At 47.8% G+C, this 19,027-nt stretch overlaps 1 protein-coding gene across 8 annotated transcripts in view; it reads left to right on the plus strand.

Moving 5' to 3' along the window:
* The window catches only part of LOC140418616 (adhesion G protein-coupled receptor B2-like), a 1,340,408-nt gene that overhangs the window by 601,835 nt on the left and 719,546 nt on the right, over positions 1-19,027 (plus strand). For all 8 annotated transcript variants that reach the window (XM_072502156.1, XM_072502149.1, XM_072502159.1 and 5 more), the window contains 2 exons: positions 6,980-7,174; positions 16,611-16,679. In XM_072502156.1, the coding sequence (XP_072358257.1) occupies positions 6,980-7,174; positions 16,611-16,679 (264 nt within the window). The remainder of the gene's footprint in view (positions 1-6,979; positions 7,175-16,610; positions 16,680-19,027) is intronic.

A 19,027-nucleotide genomic window follows, 5' to 3' on the forward strand; every position in this document is an offset into this window, starting at 1 on the left:
ACCATTGGTTAGACCCTGGCGTCTACCATTGGCTGTGTTGCGTAGCTCCGCCCTGAGGGCGGGGTATAAGAGATGGTGCCGTCCCAGCAGCTTTCACTTTCTGTATCGAAGCTGCTGGGGAAAAGGTTCTCGCAGATTAAAGCCTTCAGTTATGAAATCACTTCGTCTTGAGTGTAATTGATTGCACATCACGCAGATGGTGACATTATCTAGGTATGGGAACGTGGCCCGTAGCCATTCGGTCCATCTCGCTGGAAGACCGAGACCCCATTGGTGACGCCGAAGGGAACTCTGAGGAAATGATAGAGGCGGCCATCTGCTTCGAATGCAGTGTATTGGCGGTCCTCCGGGCGGATGGGGAGTTGGTGGTAGGCGGACTTCAAGTCAACTGTTGAGAAGACTCAATACTGCGCAATCTGATCGACCATGTCAGATATGCTTGGGAGAGGGTACGCATTGAGCTGCGTGTACCGATTGATTGTCTGACTGTAGTCGATGACCATCCTGTGTTTCTCCCCAGTCTTAACTACCACCACTTGAGCTCTCCAGGGGCTGTTACTGGCCTCAATGACCCCCTCCCGCAGAAGCCGTTGGAGTTCCGACCTGATAAAGGTCCTGTCCTGTGCACTGTACCGTCTGCTCCTCGTGGCGATGGGCTTACAGTCCGGGGTGAGGTTTGCAAACAGTGAAGGCGGCTCGACCTTAAGGGTCGTGAGGCCACAGACAGTGAGGCAGGGCAGGGGTCCACCGAATTTCAGAGTAAGGCTTTGGAGGTGACACTGAAAATCGAGTTGGCAGTCTTACAACACCAGGGTAAAGTCCAACAGGTTTGTTTCAAACACTAGCTTTCGGAGCACTGTTCCTTCCTCACGTGAAGGAAGGAGCAGTGCTCTGAAAGCTAGTGTTTGAAACAAACCTGTTGGACTTTAACCTGGTGTTGTAAGACTTCTTACTGTGCTCACCCCAGTCCAACGCCGGCATCTCCACATCACTGAAAATCGAGACCTAGTAACAGGGCAGTGCAGAGATGGGGGAGGACGTAGAGTCTGAAGTTGCTGTACTCTACACCCTGAACGGAGAGGGTGCAGCACCCCCGGATTTGCACGGAATGGGATCCGGAGACCAGGGAGATTTTCTGGGTGACGGGGAGGACCGAGAGGGAGCAGCGCCTTACCGTAATAGGATGGATGAAACTCTCTGTGCTCCCGGAGTCAAAGAGGCAGGTCGTCTCGTGTCCGTTGATCTTTACCGTCGTCGTAGCAGTTGCGAGGTTGCGGGGCCGAGACTGATCAAGGACGATGGAGGCAAGCTGCGGAAGATGTTGGGAGTTCCCGGGCTGATCAGCGGTGGCGGAAGTATCGGCGGGCCGCGAACTTCCGGGCGAGCAGGGGTCCTGAGGCGCAGTCCAAGATGGCGCCGAAGATGGCGGCGCCCACTGGGCGCACATGGTGGACGGCATCCAAGATGGCGCCCCTGGATCGCACGTGGGGGTTGCAGTGATGGTGGGGCTGGAAATGGCAGCGACTGATCGGGCCTGACAAACGGAGACGAAGTGGCCCTTCTTTCCACACCCGTTGCAGGTCGTGCTCCACGCCGGGCAGCGCTGCCTGGGATATTTGCTTGCCCACAGAAATAACATTTGGGCCCTCCGGAGTTGGCTGGCTGCCGCGCGGCGCAGGCTTGCGGTGTACTCGAGTCGGCAGATGGTGGGGCCCACGATGCCACGAGGGTGCCGCGCGGTCGGAGATGTAGGCCTCCAGATTGCGGGAGGCCACTTCTAGGGAGTTAGCAAGCTGCACAGTCTCTGTAAGGTCGAGCTTCCAATAACTGCTGGCGAACGTAATTAGACTTAATGCCCGTAACATAGGCGTCTCTGATTAGCAGTTCTGTGTGCTGCACTGCTGACACTGCCTGGCAATTACAGTTCCTAGCCAGTATCTGCAGAGCACGCAAAAATCGTCCTGAGACTCCCCTGGGAGTTGCCGTCTCGTGGCCAGGAAGTGCCAGGCGAACACTTGATTCACAGTCCTGATGCATTGTCCTTTTGGCAGCGCCATCGCTTCCATGTAGGTGGGCGCGTCCCGAATGTGGGAGAAAACGTGTGGGCTAACGCGTGAGTAGAGGATCTGGAGCTTCTGCGGGTCTGAGAGGGCTTCTGTGGATGCCTTCAAAGCAGGCTAGCCAGTGCTCGAAGGTGGCTGTGGCGTCGGCTACGTGAGGGTTTAGCTGCAGGCGATCAGACTTGATTAAGACGTTCATCTCTAAAAATCTTGTGCAATAAACTGATGTACCATCAATGACCACGAGACGAAAATGGTGAAACAATTGAGGCTTTATTGCACAAGATGTTGTGCCTCCTGCAGCTGGAACCAGAATGGAAGCAGTGCAGGAGAACATACACTTTTATACCTTGCCTGCTGGGAGGAGCCAGCCGGCTGGTATTTACCATGTTACCTGTGGTACAGTGGCAGTCCCGTAATATGCATAGTGTGTTACCAGTGGTGTTTACCACAGTCTGATTAGTAAGTTTGCGGATGACACAAAGGTTGATGGAATTGCAGAAAGCGATGAGGACTGTCAGAGGCTACAGCAGGATTTAGATTGTTTGGAGAGTTGGGCGGAGAGATGGCAAATTAAGTTTAATCCAAATGTGAGGTAATGCATTTTGGAAGGTCTATTACTGGTAGAGAATATACAGTGAATGGTAGACCCCCTCAATAGTATTGACAGTCAGAGAGATCTCGGTGTATAGGTCCACAGGTCACTGAAAGGGGCAACGCAGGTGGAGAAGGTAGTCAAGAAGGCATACGGCATGCTTGCCTTCATTTGCCGGGGCATTGAGTATAAAAATTGGCAAGTCATGTTGCAAGCTGTATATAACCTTAGTTAGGCCACACTTGGAGTATTGTGTTCAATTTTGTTTGCCACACTACCAGAAGGATGTGGAGGCTTTAGAGAGGTTGTTGAAGAGATTTACCAGGACGTTGCCTGGTATGGAGGGCATTAGCTATGAGGAGAGGTTGAATAAATTTGGTTTGTTCTCACTGGAACGACGGAGTTTGAGGTCTGATAGAGGTCTACAAAATTATTATTTTTTTTTTAAAATAATTTTTTTATTCACCTCCTTTTTCACATTTTCTCCCACATTTACATCCATCAACAATAAACAATAGTCAGCAAGATATGTCAACCCCCATAATAACAACGATCCCATCTACCCACCGACCCCCAAACCTCAACCCGCATGTTTACATGAACAAATGACAAAAAGGAATCAGGGATTACCCGTAGTCACCCTTAATCTTACACATCTCCGCTCACACTGTACCTACGGAAGCACAGAGTCACTGCCCTTGGCGGCTCACTCGCCTTTGGTACAGGCCTCCACGACCGATCAGCCCGATCCAGTTCATATCGGGAGGGATCCTCTCCCTCCCCCAATAGTTTTGCCAGCATCGCGGCAAAATACTCAGTCGGCTTCGGTCCTTCAACTCCTTCGGGCAGCCCCACAATCCTCAAATTCTGTCGCCTGGATCTGTTTTCCAGGTCTTCCATTTTTCCTCGCAGATCCTTGTTAGTGCCCATCACCTTCCGCATCTCCTTCCCCATCGAGGCAAGTTGATCACCGTGCTGCAATAACGTCTCCTCCACTTCCTTCAGCGCCTCCCCTTGCGCTCGCACCTCCGCCACTGCGCTCGCCACACCAGCACACTCAAAACCTCCCTCATCTCCTTCCTCACCGTCTCCATGCATTTCGCAATCTGCGTCAACTGCTTTTCAAATTCCGCCGCCATCACCTTAGTTATTTCTTCAGCCGTAAGCAATGCGGCCTCCCCTGGTGCTCCAGCCTCCATTTTCCTTGGTGACCCTGCGGTGACCTTTCCACTCCCCGACAGACCTTCAGCTGTTTTTTTAACGGCCGTTTTTTTGCTCACCCTCGACATTTTTCTTTTTCTTTCCTGTGCCTTCACTGTGCCTCCTCCGTGCCTTCTCCCTGCTTCTGGCGCCTCCGTGGACCCTGGGACCGGGCTTAAAGCCCCAAAAATGCCTTTCCTGAACGGGAGCCCTCCATTGTGCGGCCGCCTCCCGCCCGCCATCACCGGCAGTCCGGTCTACAAAATTATGAGGGGCATAGACAGAGTGGATAGTCAGAGACTTTTTCCCAGGGTAGAGGGGTCAATTAACTAGGGGGCATTGATTTAAGGTGCGAGGGGCAAGGTTTAGAGGAGATGTATGAGGCAGATTTTCTACACAGAGGGGAGTGGGTGCCTGGAACTTGCTGCCGGAGGAGGTGGTGGAAGCAGGGACGATAGTGACGTTTAGGGGGCATCTTGACAAATACGTGAATAGGATGGGAATAGAGCGATACGGACCCCGGAAGTGTAGAAGATTTTAGTTTAGACGGGAAGCATGGTCGGCGCAGGCTTGGTGGGCCGAAGGGCCTGTTCCTTGCTGTACTTTTCTTTGTTCTTTGTTCTTTGAATCACTGGAGGCTGGAAGGGTCTCAGAGGATTGGAAAGTGGCTAATGTAACACCACTATTTTAGAAGGGTGGGAGGCAGTAGACTGGAAATTATAGGCTGGTTAGCCTGACTTCAGTCATTGGTAAGATTTTAGAGTCTGTTATTAAAAATGAGATCGCAAAGTACTGGCAGAAGGCAGCGAGTGGGGTTAAAGGGGTCTTTTTCAGGATGGCAGTCGGTGACTAGTGGTGTGCCTCAGGGGTCTGTGCTGGGACCATAACTTTTCACAATATACGTGAATGACCTGGAAGAAAGAACTGAAGGCACTGTTGCGAATTTTGCAGATGATACAAAGATCTGTAGAGGAACAGGTAGTATTGAGGAAGCAAAGGGCTGCACAAGGATTTGGAAAAGCGAGGGGGTGGGCAGTGAAGTGGCAAATGAAATACAATGTGGAAAACTGTGAGGTTATGCACTTTGGAAGGAGGAATTTAGACATAGACTATTTATTAAATGGGGAAATGCTTAGGAAATCAGAAGCACAAAGGGACTTGGGAGTCCTTGTTCACGATTCTCTTAAGGTTAACGTGCAGGTTCAGTCGGCAGTGAAGAAGGCAAATGCAATGTTAGCATTCATGCCAAGAGGGCTAGAATACAAGACCAGGGATGTATTTCTGAGGTTGTATAAGGAGTACTATGAGCAGTTTTGGGCCCCGTATCCAAGGAAGGATGTGCTTGCCTTGGAAAGGGTCCAGAAGTGGTCCGCAAGAATGATACCTGGAGTGAAGAACTTGTCATATGAACAGTTGAGGACTCTGGGTCTGTGCTCGTTGGAGTTTAGAAGGATGAGAAGGATCTTATTGAAACATTCAGGATACTGCGAGGCATGGATAGAGTGGACATGGAGAGGATGTTTCCACTAGATGTTTCCAAAACTAGAACCAGAGGACACCATCTCAGACTAAAGGACGATCATTTGAAACAGTACGAAGTCTTACAACACCAGGTTAAAGTCCAACAGGTTTGTTTCGATGTCACTAGCTTTCGGAGCGCTGCTCCTTCCTCAGGTGAATCCTGAGGAAGGAGCAGCGCTCCGAAAGCTAGTGACATCGAAACAAACCTGTTGGACTTTAACCTGGTGTTGTAAGACTTCGTACTGTGCTCACCCCAGTCCAACGCCGGCATCTCCACATCATGGTATTTAAAACAGAGATGAGGAGGAATTTCTTCAGCCAGAGGGAGGTGAATCTGTGGAACTCTTTGTCGCAGAAGGCTGTGGAGACCAAATCACTGTGTCTTTAAGACAGAGATAGATCGGTTCTTGATTAATAAGAGGATCAGGGGTTATGGGGAGAAGGGAGGAGACTGGGGATGAGAAAATATCAGCCGTGATTGAATGGTGGAGCAGACTCGATGGGCTGAGTGGCCTAATTCTGGTCCTATATCTTATGGTCCAGAACCAAGGATCACAGTCTGAGGATTCAGGTTAAACCATTTTGGACAGATATAAGGAGACATTTCTTCACCCAAAGAGTGGTGAGCCTGTGGACTTCATTACCACAGGATGTAGTTGATGCTAAATCATTGAATATATTCAAGAGGCGGAGAATGGGATCAAATGGTATAGGGAGAAAGCAGGATTCGACTATTGAGTTGGATGATCAGCCATGATCGTGGTGAATGGTGGAGCAGGCTCGAAGATCCAAAAGGCCTCCTCCTGCTCCTATCTTCTATGTATCTATGTACTTTAATGCCGCGTGGTGAGCGACACATTTACACCATTTTCTGGGTGCCGGAGCATCCAGATTTGGGGGTCATTCTCCGCCGGCGGGAGTCTCCGTTTTGCCGGCGCCCGGGGGTTTACCGACGGCGTGGGGCTGTCCCACAATGGGAAACCCCATTGACCGGCCGGTGTTACGGAGACTCCCGCCGGCCGGTCGGGGCAGAAATGTGGCGGGGCGGGTAGGAGAATTTTGCCCATGGTGTCAAACCAGCGCCAACCGCGATTTTGGCGTTGGATGCTATTCTCCGCCCAATCGCGTTTCGCAATTTCACTTTCGGCAAGTGGAGAATCCTGCCCTCGGACTATCACTCTCTGACCTGCAGATATAGCATTAAGGGTATTACCATCTGATCTGCATCCAGTAATCAGAATATGCCATTCTTCCTTTTAAATATTTATTATGTGAAATGGGAAGCTTAGCATGCTTTGAGATCTGTACCTAAAGGCAGAATATAATACTCTAAATGTTGTACTTGCAGGCCTAAGTATGAGTGCCTGAGAACTGCTATGGGTTAAGTCAGTGAAATGAGGAGATATGAGTAAATATGCAGATTTATGGTGATTAATCTGAATATTTTCTTATAGTCTTCGAGAAAATCATTTGCAAATAAGTAAATAGATTACTAACCACTGTTTGTATCTCGTAAATGGTTAATTAAGTGCCAGCAAATGTTCAGGTAATCTGACTGTTCTGAGAAACAAAATGTTGAATTTGTGTATGTGTGTCTTATTAGATACGAGAGCATCTGGCTAAAGGACAGCGGACGTTGGCAGGAGAAGGCATGATCCAAGTCATAAGAACTATGCTGGGCTTGATGGAAAGAAAGAATTTCTACAGTGGAGATCTTTTGTTCTCTGCAGATATATTGCGGAACGTGACAGACACATTCAAGAGAGCCAGCTATATTCCTGCTTCTGGTGATATACAAGTGAGGATTGCACTTGATGACCAGTGCTTAATTTTTTTACATTTTTGATTGTCTCCAAGGCATATGTATCAGGATGACCGATAGAGCTTGCAAGTCCATACTGCAATCACATACACAGATATTTTTATTTTCATAAAATGATGTTGATAAAGTCTGCTCATTATTGCTCATTATGAGTTACCTGGGAAGCTGATTGTGGGTGGCCATTAACTGCTGCAGTCCTTTTGTAACAATAATAATATTTATTATTGTCCCAAGTAGGCTTACGTTAACACTGCAATGAAGTTACTGTGAAAAGCCCCTAGTCGCCACACTCCGGCGCCTGTGGGTGTACAGTGAGGAAGAATGTCCAATTCACCTAACAGCATTCTTTCGGGACTTGTGGGATGAAACCCGAGCACCGGAGGAAACCCACTGGAAGAACGTACAGACTCCGCACAGACAGTGACCAAGCGGGAATCGAACCTGGGATCCTGGTGCTGTGAAGCAACAGTGCTAACCACTGTGCTACCGTGCCGCCAAAAACAGTTGTTCGTGACACATTGGTGTGAATACAACTTTTAGTAGATGTAGTCACGGGGCAAGTAGCAGGATGGATAGCTAGCTTGCTTCAAGACAGAAAGCAGAGGTTAGCATAAAGCACAGTTATTCAGATTGGCATAAGGTGCTCCACAAAGAGGAGCACTGGGACCACTGTTGTTCAATATAGACAAAATCAAAACAGATTTTATAAATTTGCAGGTGACATGAAGTTGGGGGAATATTTAATGCAGTACTGGGGAGAACTGCAAAGAACTGGAACATAGAACATAGAAAAATACAGCACAGAACAGGCCCTTCGGCCCACAATGTTGTGCTAATCTTTTGTCCTAGATTAAGAACAAATTAATCTGCACCCCATCATTCTACCGTAATCCATGTACCTATCCAAAAGCCGCTTGAAGGTCCCTAATGTTTCCCACTCAGCTACTTCCACAGGCAGTGCATTCCATGCCCCCACTACTCTCTGGGTAAAGAACCTATCTCTGACATCCCCCCTATATCTTCCACCATTCACCTTAAATTTATGTCCCCTTGTAATGGTTTGTTCCACCCGGGGGAAAAGTCTCTGACTGTCTACTCTATCTATTCCCCTGATCATCTTATAAACCTCTTATCAAGTCGCCCCTCATCCTTCTCCGTTCTAAAGAGAAAAGGCCTCGCACCCTTTCCTCGAAAGAACACCTCTCCATTCCAGGCAACATCCTGTTAAATCTTCTTTGCACCTTTTACAAAGCTTCCATATCCTTCATAAAATGAGGCGACAAGAACTGCACACAGTACTCCAAATGTGGCCTTACCAAGGTTTTTTACAGCTGCACCATCACCTCATGGCTCTTAAATTCAATCCCTCTGCTAATGAACGCTAGCACACCATAGGCCTTCTTCACAGCTCTATCCACTTGAGTGGCAACTTTCAAAGATCTATGAACATAGACCCCAAGATCTCTCTGCTCCTGGTAACTGGGCTGGCTGAATATTTGCCATCCACCTCCACTCTCTGACTTCTATCGGTTAGCCAGTTCGTTATACAACTGGCCAAATTTCCCACTATCCCATGACTCCTTACTTTCTGCACAAGCCTACCATGGGGAACCTTATCAAATGCCTTACTAAAATCCATGTACACTACATCCACCGCTTTACCTTCATTCACGTGCTTGGTCACCTCCTCAAAGAATTCAATAAGACTTGTGAGGCAAGACCTACCCCTCACAAATCCGTGCTGACTATCCCTAATCAAGCAGTGTCTTTCCAGATGCTCAGAAATCCTATCCCTCAGTACCCTTTCCATTACTTTGCCTATCACCGAAGTAAGACTAACTGGCCTGTCATTCCCAGGGTTATCCCTATTCCCTTTTTTGAACAGGGGCATGACATTCGCCACTCTCCAATCTCCTGGTACCACCCCTGGTACCACAGTGAGGACGAAAAGATAATTGCCAACTGCTCTGCAATTTCATCTCTTGCTTCCCATAGAATCCTTGGATATATCCCGTCAGGCCCGGGGGACTTGTCTATCCTCAAGTTTTTCAAAATGCGCAACACCCTTCCTTCCTAACAAGTATCTCCTCGAGCTTACCAGTCTGTTTCACACTGTCCTCTCCAACAATATGGCCCCTCTCATTCGTAAATACTGAAGAAAAGTACTCGTTCAAGACCTCTCCTATCTCTTCAGACTCAATACACAATCTCCCGCGACTGTTCTTGATCGGACCTACCCTCGCTCTAGTCATTCTCATATTTCTCAAATATATGTAAAAGGCCTTGGGGCTTTCCTTCCTACCCGCCAAAGAATGTTCATGCCCTCTCTTAGCTCTCCTAATCCCTTTCTTCAGTTCCCTCCTGGCTATCTTTTATCCCTCCAGCGCTCTGTCTGAACCTTGTTTCCTCAGCCTTACATAAGTCTCCTTCTTCCTCTTAACAAGACATTCAAACTCTCGTGTCAACCATTGTTCCCTCACTCGACCATCTCTTCCCTGCCTGACAGGGACATACATATCAAGGACACGTAGTACCTATTCCTTGAACAAGTTCCACATTTCAATTGTGTCCTTCCCTGACAGCCTATGTTCCCAACTTATGCACTTCAGTTCTTGTCTGACAGCATCGAATGTACCCTTCCCCCAATTGTAAATCTTGCCCTGTTGCACGCCCCTATCCCTCTCCATTACTAAAGTGAAAGTCACAAAATTGTGGTCACTATCTCTTAAATGCTCCCCCACTAACAAATCTATCACTTGCCCTGGTTCATTACCAAGTACCAAATCCAATATGGCCTCCCCTCTGGTCGGACAATCTACATACTGTGTTAGAAAACTGGACACACTGCACAAACACCACCCCATCCAAACTATTTGATCTAAAGAGTTTCCACTCAATGTTTGGGAAGTTGAAGTCACCCATGACTACTACCTTGTGACTTCTGCACCTTTCCAGAATCTGTTTCCCAATCTGTTCTGCCACATCTCTGCTGCTATTGGGGGGCCTATAGAAAACTCCAAACAAGGTGACTGCTCCTTTCCTATTTCTGACTTCAACCCATACGACCTCAGTAGGCAGGTCCTCCTCGAACTGCCTTTCTGCAGCTGTTATACTCTCTCCAATTAACAATGCAACCCCCCCCCCCCCACCACCTCTTTTACCACCCTCCCTAATCTTCTTGAAACATCTAATACCAGGAACCTCCAACAACCAATTCTGCCCCTCTTCTATCCAAGTTCCCGTGATGGCCACCACATCGTAGTCCCAAGTACCGATCCATGCTCACCCACCTTATTCCTGATGCTTCTTGCGTTGAGGTATACACACTTCAACCCATCTCCGTGCCTGCAAGTACGCTCCTTTGTCAGTGTTACCTTCCCCACTGCCTCACTACACGCTTTGACGTCCTGAACGTCGGCTACCTTAGTTGCTGGACTACAAATCCGGTTCCCATTCCCCTGCCAAATTTGTTTAAATCCTCCCGAAGAGTACTGGAGAACCTCCCTCCCAGGATATTGGTGCCCCTCTGGTTCCAATGCAAGCCGTCCTGCTTGTACAGGTCCCACCTTCCCCAGAATCCTCTCTAATTACCCAAATACCTGAATCCCTCCCTCCTACAGCATTCCTGCAGCCATGTGTTCAACTGCACTCTCTCCCTATTCCTAGCCTCGCTATCACGTGGCACCGGCAACAAACCAGAGATGACAACTCTGTCTGTCCTGGCTTTTAACTTCCAGCCTAACTCCCTAAATGCGTTTATTACACCACACCCCTTTTCCTACCTACGTCGTTGGTACCAATGTGCACCATGACTTCTGGCTGCTCCCCCTCCCCCTTAAGGATCCTGAAGACACGATCCGAGACATCCCTGGCCCTGGCACCCGGGAGGCAACATACCTTCCGGGAGTCTCGCTCGCGACCACAGAATCTCCAATCTATTCCCCTAACCATTGAGTCTCATCATAGATTATCATAGAATTTACAGTGCAGAAGGAGGCCATTCGGAGCACCCGGAGGAAACCCACGCACACACGGGGAGGATGTGCAGACTCCGCACAGACAGTGACCCAGCGGGGAATCGAACCTGGGACCCTGGAGCTGTGAAGCAATTGTGCTATCCACAATGCTACCGTGCTGCTATTGCTATTGCTATCACTATTGCTTTTCTATTTTCCCCCCTTCCCTTCTGAGCCCCAGAGCCAGACTCAGTGCCAGAGACCTGGCCACTAGGACCTTCCCCCGGTAGGCCATCCCCCCCAACAGCATCCAAAACGGTATACTTGAAGGGGAACGGCCACGGGGGATCCCTGCACTGTTTGCCCGTTCGTTTTCTTTCCCCTGACTGTAACCCAGCTACTCTAGTCCTGTACCTTGGGTGTGATTACCTCCCTGTAACTCTTGTCTATTACCCCCTCTGCCTCCCGGATGATCCGAAGTTCATCCAGCTCCAGCTCCATTTCCCTAACACGGTCTTTGAGGAGCTGGGCTTGGGTGCACTTCCCGCGGGTATAGTCAGCGGGGACACCAGTGGTATCCCTCACCACCCACATCCTACAGGAGGAGCATGCAACTGCCCTAGCCTCCATCCCCTATTACCTTACAGAATATAGCTGCCCTGTGGACCAACTGGAACTCCGCCCTCCGACTTTGCTCCCAGTCAGCTGCAGTCTGTGTAAACTCCCGGCTCCCTTCACGCTCTTTGAGGAAATGTAGGAAATGCAATGAAAGGAACACCTTACTCCGTCCTCACCTAACTCCCTCAGTCACCAAACTCTCACTATAGCACTCAAATTGCAAGAAGATATTAACAAACTTGCAGAATGGGCATACAATTGGCAAATAGGTTTCAACATAGATAAATGTGAGGGCGAACATTTTAGCAAGATAAATAAGGGGATTGCAAAATACTTAGAGAATAAGAATATAAATGTAGTTGAGGAACAAAGCGATCTGGGAGAATAAAGACACAAATAACTAAAAGAAAACCAATAGGTTAACAGGGCCATTAAAAAAAGTAAACAAAGGGGCAGCACGATGGTTAGCATTGCTGCCTCCGCCGCTGAGGACCCGGGTTCGAATTCCAGCCCTGGGTTGGAGTTTGCACATTCTCCCTGTGTCTGCGTGGGTTTCACCCCCACAACCCAAAAAAAAAATGTGCAAGTTCGGTGGATTGGCCACGCTAAAATTGCCCCTTAATTGGAAAAAATAATTGGCTACTCTAAATTTTTTTAAAAAGTAAACCAAGCTCAAGGTTTATTTTTCCAGGGATAGAATTGAAAAGTGAAGTTATGCTAAACTTGTATCAACTTGGTTAGACCATATCTGAAGGACTGCACACAATTCTGGTTGCCACATTTTAAAATTATATACAACTGGATTTTCCTCTCTTGACCTGGGCCATACCCTATCCTGACACATGCTCATTTCAGCTGTCATTTCAGCTGTCTGCTATTTTGACTGGCATGGGAAACGAGTCAGATCACAACCTGACAAGCATGCCAACAGAACTCAGGACTTCCACTCGGTATATTGCAGCTTCAGAACTATTGAGAGTTTCAAAGATCAGGTGGGATTTGGAAGATTGTATGAACCATGTGAGCTCACAACCCATGTGAGAGGTTGTGAACAAAGCTTGCAAGTTCAGAATTTCTTTTAAACTTTCAAAATGAAGATAATTCTGCATTGTCTTGATGGAAAAATCCTTAGGAAAGGCTCAGAATCTGCACCAGGGTGGAGGAGGAGGCAGCGCCGTGGTGCCTGAACATCCAGTCTGGGCACAAATCTCCCACTAATGGAAAACAGTTCTTTCAACCAGGATTCACGAATCTATACCCCAAGTAGAAGTCCAGCTCTGGACAGAGGTATAGGACCCTTACCCCTGCAGGTCTTTCAGGCACAGCAGCAGCCACCACGAGTGCCACAAAGAAGGGTTTCCAGGCAACAGAGTGACAACCTCAACAGCTAACACTGAGGAGGAAAGGGAGCAGAGAATACCCAGAGCAATATGTGTATTGCATTCAAGCTCAAGTTTATCCTGCTGGAGATGTCAAAACGCCCGCAAGAAGGAGACTTCACCTTTCCAGGAGATGGTGGCCTCCATCCTCTACTGAACAGCGTCTTGGTCCTTAGATCCATCCATTGCCGTACCCTGTCAGTTGCACTTAAGGCCATCTTGGCCCTCAGCATCTTTGCCTCAGGTTCCCTTCAGGGGTTTGCTGCTGATTGGTGCTGCAAATCACAGGCAGGCAGGAGGTTTTTTTATAGTTGCACACCAGCTGCTCATTTATTGAATGGTACACCTTCCAGTTGATGAAACAGTCTACTCTCCCTGTGGGTGGCTTAATGATCACATGGGAGCAATCCAGGAGACTCTGGACCAGGGTGAATATGACTATAGATGCAAACCCAGTTTCCCTATGGGCCTATGAAGCTGCATTCGTTGAGACGTGAATTGGGAAGAGGATATTTGTCAACAGGAAGGTGTACCATTCAATAAATGAGCAGCTGGTGTGCAACTATCAAAAAACCTCCTGCCTGCCTGTGCATGCTTTCCATGGAGCTGCTACGTTGTGAGTTAAGGCTTCCTCAACTCTTCCATCACACCCCCAACTGCACAATGGATTCTGAACGACAAGAGATACCCTCTGAAGAAAAAGTCTAAAAAAATCAGAATGTTCCAGAACTGTTCAGTAGGTCAGGCAGCAGCAGTGAAGAGAGAAAAACAAAGTTAATGGATGTGATCCAATGGCCACGCTGCGCCCGAATAGCAGCCCACGGGATTTACCCAGCTCACACCTTGCGAGATTCAACACGATCTTACAAGATGTTGCAATGTAAATCACGCCCACCCACAATGGGCGGAATCAGGTTTTGGCAAATCTGCATATTAGAGTGAGGCAGCTAGCCTCACTCTAATCTGCAGATTCCCGAGGTACCTGGAGCTTTGGGATTCAACCCCTTCGCCTCGGAGACCTTGGGCGAGCGCCGTTCAGCACTGGTCCCCATAAACAGGTCTTCAGGGGGATCGGATAGTTCCACCTCCACTCTCGATACAGTTTCTAGCCCTGTTCCTGCCTCCTCTCCCTTGGGTGGCCGCAGCCCTGACTACATCTCATCCTGACTCTGGGATAAAAATACAGTGGGAAGGCACAGGCACTTAAGAGGCACTGTAGAGGGTGGAAAAAAGATTTACAGGAATAACACCAGAAATCCAGGGTGGCTACCTATTAGTTGTTGGGTCTTTTTTGCTTTATCATTTAAAGACCTAATGGAGATCTGTAAGATTATGCAATTATGGGTGGCATGGTAGCACAGTGGTTAGCACTGCTGCTTCACAACACCTTAGATGCAATTAAACATCTACTTTAGTTCTGTCTTCTGAGAGGAAGACACAAATAACTTCACAGATATGCTTAGGAACCACAGAAGGAGGAACTGAAGGGTATTAGTATTTTTTTAAAAACTCGTGCTGGAGAAATTAATGAGACTGAAAGCTGATAAATCCCCAGGGCCTGTGAATCTACTATACAAGGTGGCCATGGAAATCGTGGATGTATCGGTTGTCATCTTCCAAAGTTCTACAGATTCTGGAACAGTCGCGAGAGATTGGAGGGTGGCAATCGTACCCCGCTTTTTTAAAAAAGGAGAGTGGGAGAAAACAAGGAACTGCAGACCAATTAGTCCAACATCAGCAATAGGGAAAGGGTGTAATAACATGATAGTTTGAAAGTATCAATGGGATTAGACAAAGCTCCTTTTTGATAAGTTTGAAAGATTTTGATAGAATGGAGATACAAAGAATATTTCCACACGTGGGGGAGACCAAAACTAGAGATCATCTATATAAGCTTGTCACCTAAGATTGTCATCTAGAAATCAAATTCAGAATAATCTTTCTTTCCCAGAGAGTGGTGAGAATGTTGAACTCACCACTACAGTGATTGGTTGAAGCAAATAGTTTGGATGCATTCAGATAACCTCAGATCAGTATATGAGGGAAAAGATATTAGAAAGTTTTGAATAGTTATGAATGAGGAAAGTTGGGATGAGGCTCAAGTTAGAGTGTAAACGCTACCATGAAGTGGCTGAACAGTATGGCCTTTTCCTGTGTTGAATATCATATGTGAAGAATTCTAGGATTTGGACTCAGCAACATTAAAGAAGTAGCAATCTAAGTCAAAGTCAGGGTGGTCTGTGATTTGGATGCTCCATGACATTGCTACTCTTTGTGCTCCTTGGTGGTGGAGGGATGTGCTGTTGTAGGGGGGTTGCTGCAGTGCATCCTGTGGATTGTACAAACTGCAACCACAATCCCCTGGTGATGAAGGGATGGTTACTGAGTTAATTGGCATGAGGGTCAATCAAGAAAACTGCTTAGTCCTGAATACATAATTAAAAATTAGGTGCTGGCATTGTCCTCATGTATAGCATTTTTGTGTGTCTGGGTTGCAGTATTTACGTTTTCTCCAACAAAATTGTTTTTTATAATTGTTATGCTGTTGATGTCGAGCCCTATCTCACCGCCAGCTCTCTTGACCCTTTCACTTTCTCCCTGCTGTGAGTCTCCTTGTCTGGATCCAGGTGAGAAAATTGCTGATGCCCTAAATATAATTTTCCAACATTTCCTCAATTCACAAACCATTCCTTTAGATTACAATATTGAGCCTCTTGCCCTACTATTTAATAAAGGTGTGCACAAAGTTTGCCGAACACCATGGGGGCTGAACATGAGGCCTGGCCACTTTAAATCCAGGATTGATATCAGGACTGTTGGAGATATAAGGAAATTAGGCACGGAAGCCTTCAGACCTCAATGCCGGAAAAATGCTTCAGCAACTGAAGGAGAGGAAAGGTTGGAGCTTACGGCTGCATATGTAAGGACCCCTTGTCAATTTAAACGTTTACCATTGCCTCTTTTGGCCAGCCAATACCTCCTGGTCTGGCCCAGCTGTTATGGACACAAAGTGCAAGCTGCCCCCATAACAACATGAAAATCACTTTTGACTGTAAAATAGGTACCCTCCTGCCTGTAGTGGGATTCTTGGCTGACTTGAATATGACTGAAGATAAAATGGCACCCAGACAAGACAATAACCTCAAGCAAGTAAGTAGGATCAGGCAAATCTTAACCTCTCCTAACATCAATAACAAATTGCAACTTTACTCAGAAATTATGAAATTATTTGAGCTGCATGGTGAATTTATCACCACATAGCTAGCTCACTTGCCAGCTATTACCCTGGGGATTAGCTATCGAGTAGTGGAAATACTTTTAGACCTGTAAGAATTGCAGATCTTTGTTTTACATTACATTCCAAATGTTCTGTGAATGACCAAATTATAAAATAATTTGCAAAATGAATGGAGGAAAGGGAAGGAATTACACAATTTCCATCTTTTTTTATTCACCCAGAAGTTCTTTCAGATCATCAGCTACATGCTTGAAGCAGAGAACAGAGAAAAATGGGATGATGCACTTCAGGTAAGTAAGCCTTTTCTATGCAAAAGTACTGGGATATTGTTCATGACTTCCAGCTGACTCCACTCAAGTGTCAATGTTTGTACCAGAATTGACGTCAAACAGCTCAGCAGTTCTGCCAATGGTAAGTTTATATATTGTTAGATTGGTGGTGAGCTGTCATTGAATCCCCTTGAACCTCTCCTGATTTCTGATGGGATGATTTTATCATTTGAAGCCCCTTTACCACTTACCTTAGTGCCATCAGCCATTCAGTTGGAACCTCAACATCAGCTTTCTCCCATGTGAGATATGGATCGGGATTCTCCGTTCCTGAGACTAAGGGCGCGATTCTCTGGCTGCGTTGTGCTCTCGCTTGAGCGCAACGCGGCCGAAGAATGCTGGGAGAGGCTTGCAGCGAGCCTCCTGACAGGCTCCACACCTCCCGAGATTCTCCGAAGTCCTGCGAGATGTCAGTGTCGGAACTCCGCCCCAAATGGGCAGGACCGAATGATGCTTGGGGAAGTAGGTCATAAACATACTTTCGACCTACCTGCGCAAGATCCACTGACCTCCTTCGATTCTCCAGCCTCCCCAGGGAGGCTGCAGTCGGCCGCCGATCAGTGGATAAGGTATGAGTGGGGGTTTTATTTATTTATTTTTTGTAATGATGGTTTTTCTCGGGTTTGTATGTTTGCACTGGATCTATCTGTTTGAAGAAAATATGCATTTTCTTGTTGTTGTTTTCCTGGGACCGGGCAGAGGGAGGGGAGTGGTGCTTGGGCAGGAGCAACATGCCAGCAACCTTAAGTCAGCTAGTGAACAGAGGTGTGATGGGGAGGGGCTGCGGAAATTGGAGCCTGGTGAACAGGTTTCGATGGGCTTCAGGAGGTTGGGAGAAAGGGGCGGGGAGGGGATCAATACTGGGTGAGGTGTTTTTGAGAGGATGTGAATGGGGGATTCTGGGAAGGGGCGGTTTGATGGCAACAGTGGGACGGGGCGGGCCAGGCCCAGTGGACAGGCCCGGAGTTATGATGATGGTGGATAGGAGGGGTGGGGGCGGAGGATTGGGCAGGGGGGTGGGGGGGAGAGCCCCCCGGTCAGGTTAGTTACATGGAACATGAGGGGGTTGGGGAGGCGGTGAGAGGTCAAGGGTGTTTGTGCATATGAAAAATTTAAAGCCTGATGTGGTTATGTTACAGGAGATTCATCTGAGGGTGAAGGATCAGTTGAGGCTCTTGGACTCACACGAGCTATAACAGTGGGTGGGGACTGGAACTTGGTGCAGGAGCCTAGGCTGGACAGGTCACAGCCGTGCTCACTTGCCCAGTCGGCAGGGGGTAAGGCGTTGACTAAGCTTATGATGGAAATGGGAGGGGTGACCCGTGGAGGTTCTTGTACCTGAGGGAGCGAGAGTATTCGTTTGTCTCCTCGGTTACACAAGATTTATTCGAGGAAAGACTTTTTGCAGTAGGGAAGACGCTATTGGCTGGCATTAGGGGATCAGAGTATTCAGCAATAGCAATTTCAGATCATGCGCCGCATTGGAGAAGGGGATAATGCAGAGACCAGTGTGAAGATTGGACATGGGGTTGCTGGGGGACTGAAGTTTTTGTGAGATGATCGGGAGGGTAATTGAGGAGTACATGGGTTTTAACTGCAGGGGGGAAATATCGTAGGCGATGGTATGGGAGGTCCTGAAGGCGGTGGTGAGGGGGGAGATGATATAGTTTAAGGCAAAGGCGGATAAAGAGGAAAGGGAGGAGCGTCAAAGGCTGGTAGATGAGATAGAACATAGAAAAATACAGCACAGAACAGGCCCTTCGACCCATGATGTTGTGCCGAACCTTTGTCCTAGATTAATCATAGATTATCATTAAATTTACAGGGCAGAAGGAGGCCATTCGGCCCATTGAGTCTGCTCCGGCTCTTGGAAAGAGCACCCTACCCAAAGTCAATACCTCCACCCAACACTAAGGGCAATTTTGGACACTAAGGGCAATTTATCATGGCCAATCCACCTAACCTGCACATCTTTGGACTGTGGGAGGAAACCGGAGCACCCGGAGGAAACCCGCGCAGACACGGGGAGGATGTGCAGACTCCGCACAGACAGTGACAGTTGGAATCGAACCTGGGACCCTGGAGCTGTGAAGCAATTGTGCTATCCACAATGCTACCGTGCTGCCCTTAAGAACAAATAAATCTACACTATATCATTTTACCGTAATCCATGTACCTATCCAATAGCTGCTTGAAGGTCCCTAATGTTTCCGACTCAACTACTTCCACAGGCAGTGCATTCCATGCCCCCACTACTCTCTGGGTAAAGAACCTACCTCTGACATCCCCCCTATATCTTCCACCATTCA

Source organism: Scyliorhinus torazame, chromosome 1 (genome assembly GCF_047496885.1).
Source record: "Scyliorhinus torazame isolate Kashiwa2021f chromosome 1, sScyTor2.1, whole genome shotgun sequence".
Classification (NCBI taxonomy): Eukaryota; Metazoa; Chordata; class Chondrichthyes; order Carcharhiniformes; family Scyliorhinidae; genus Scyliorhinus; species Scyliorhinus torazame.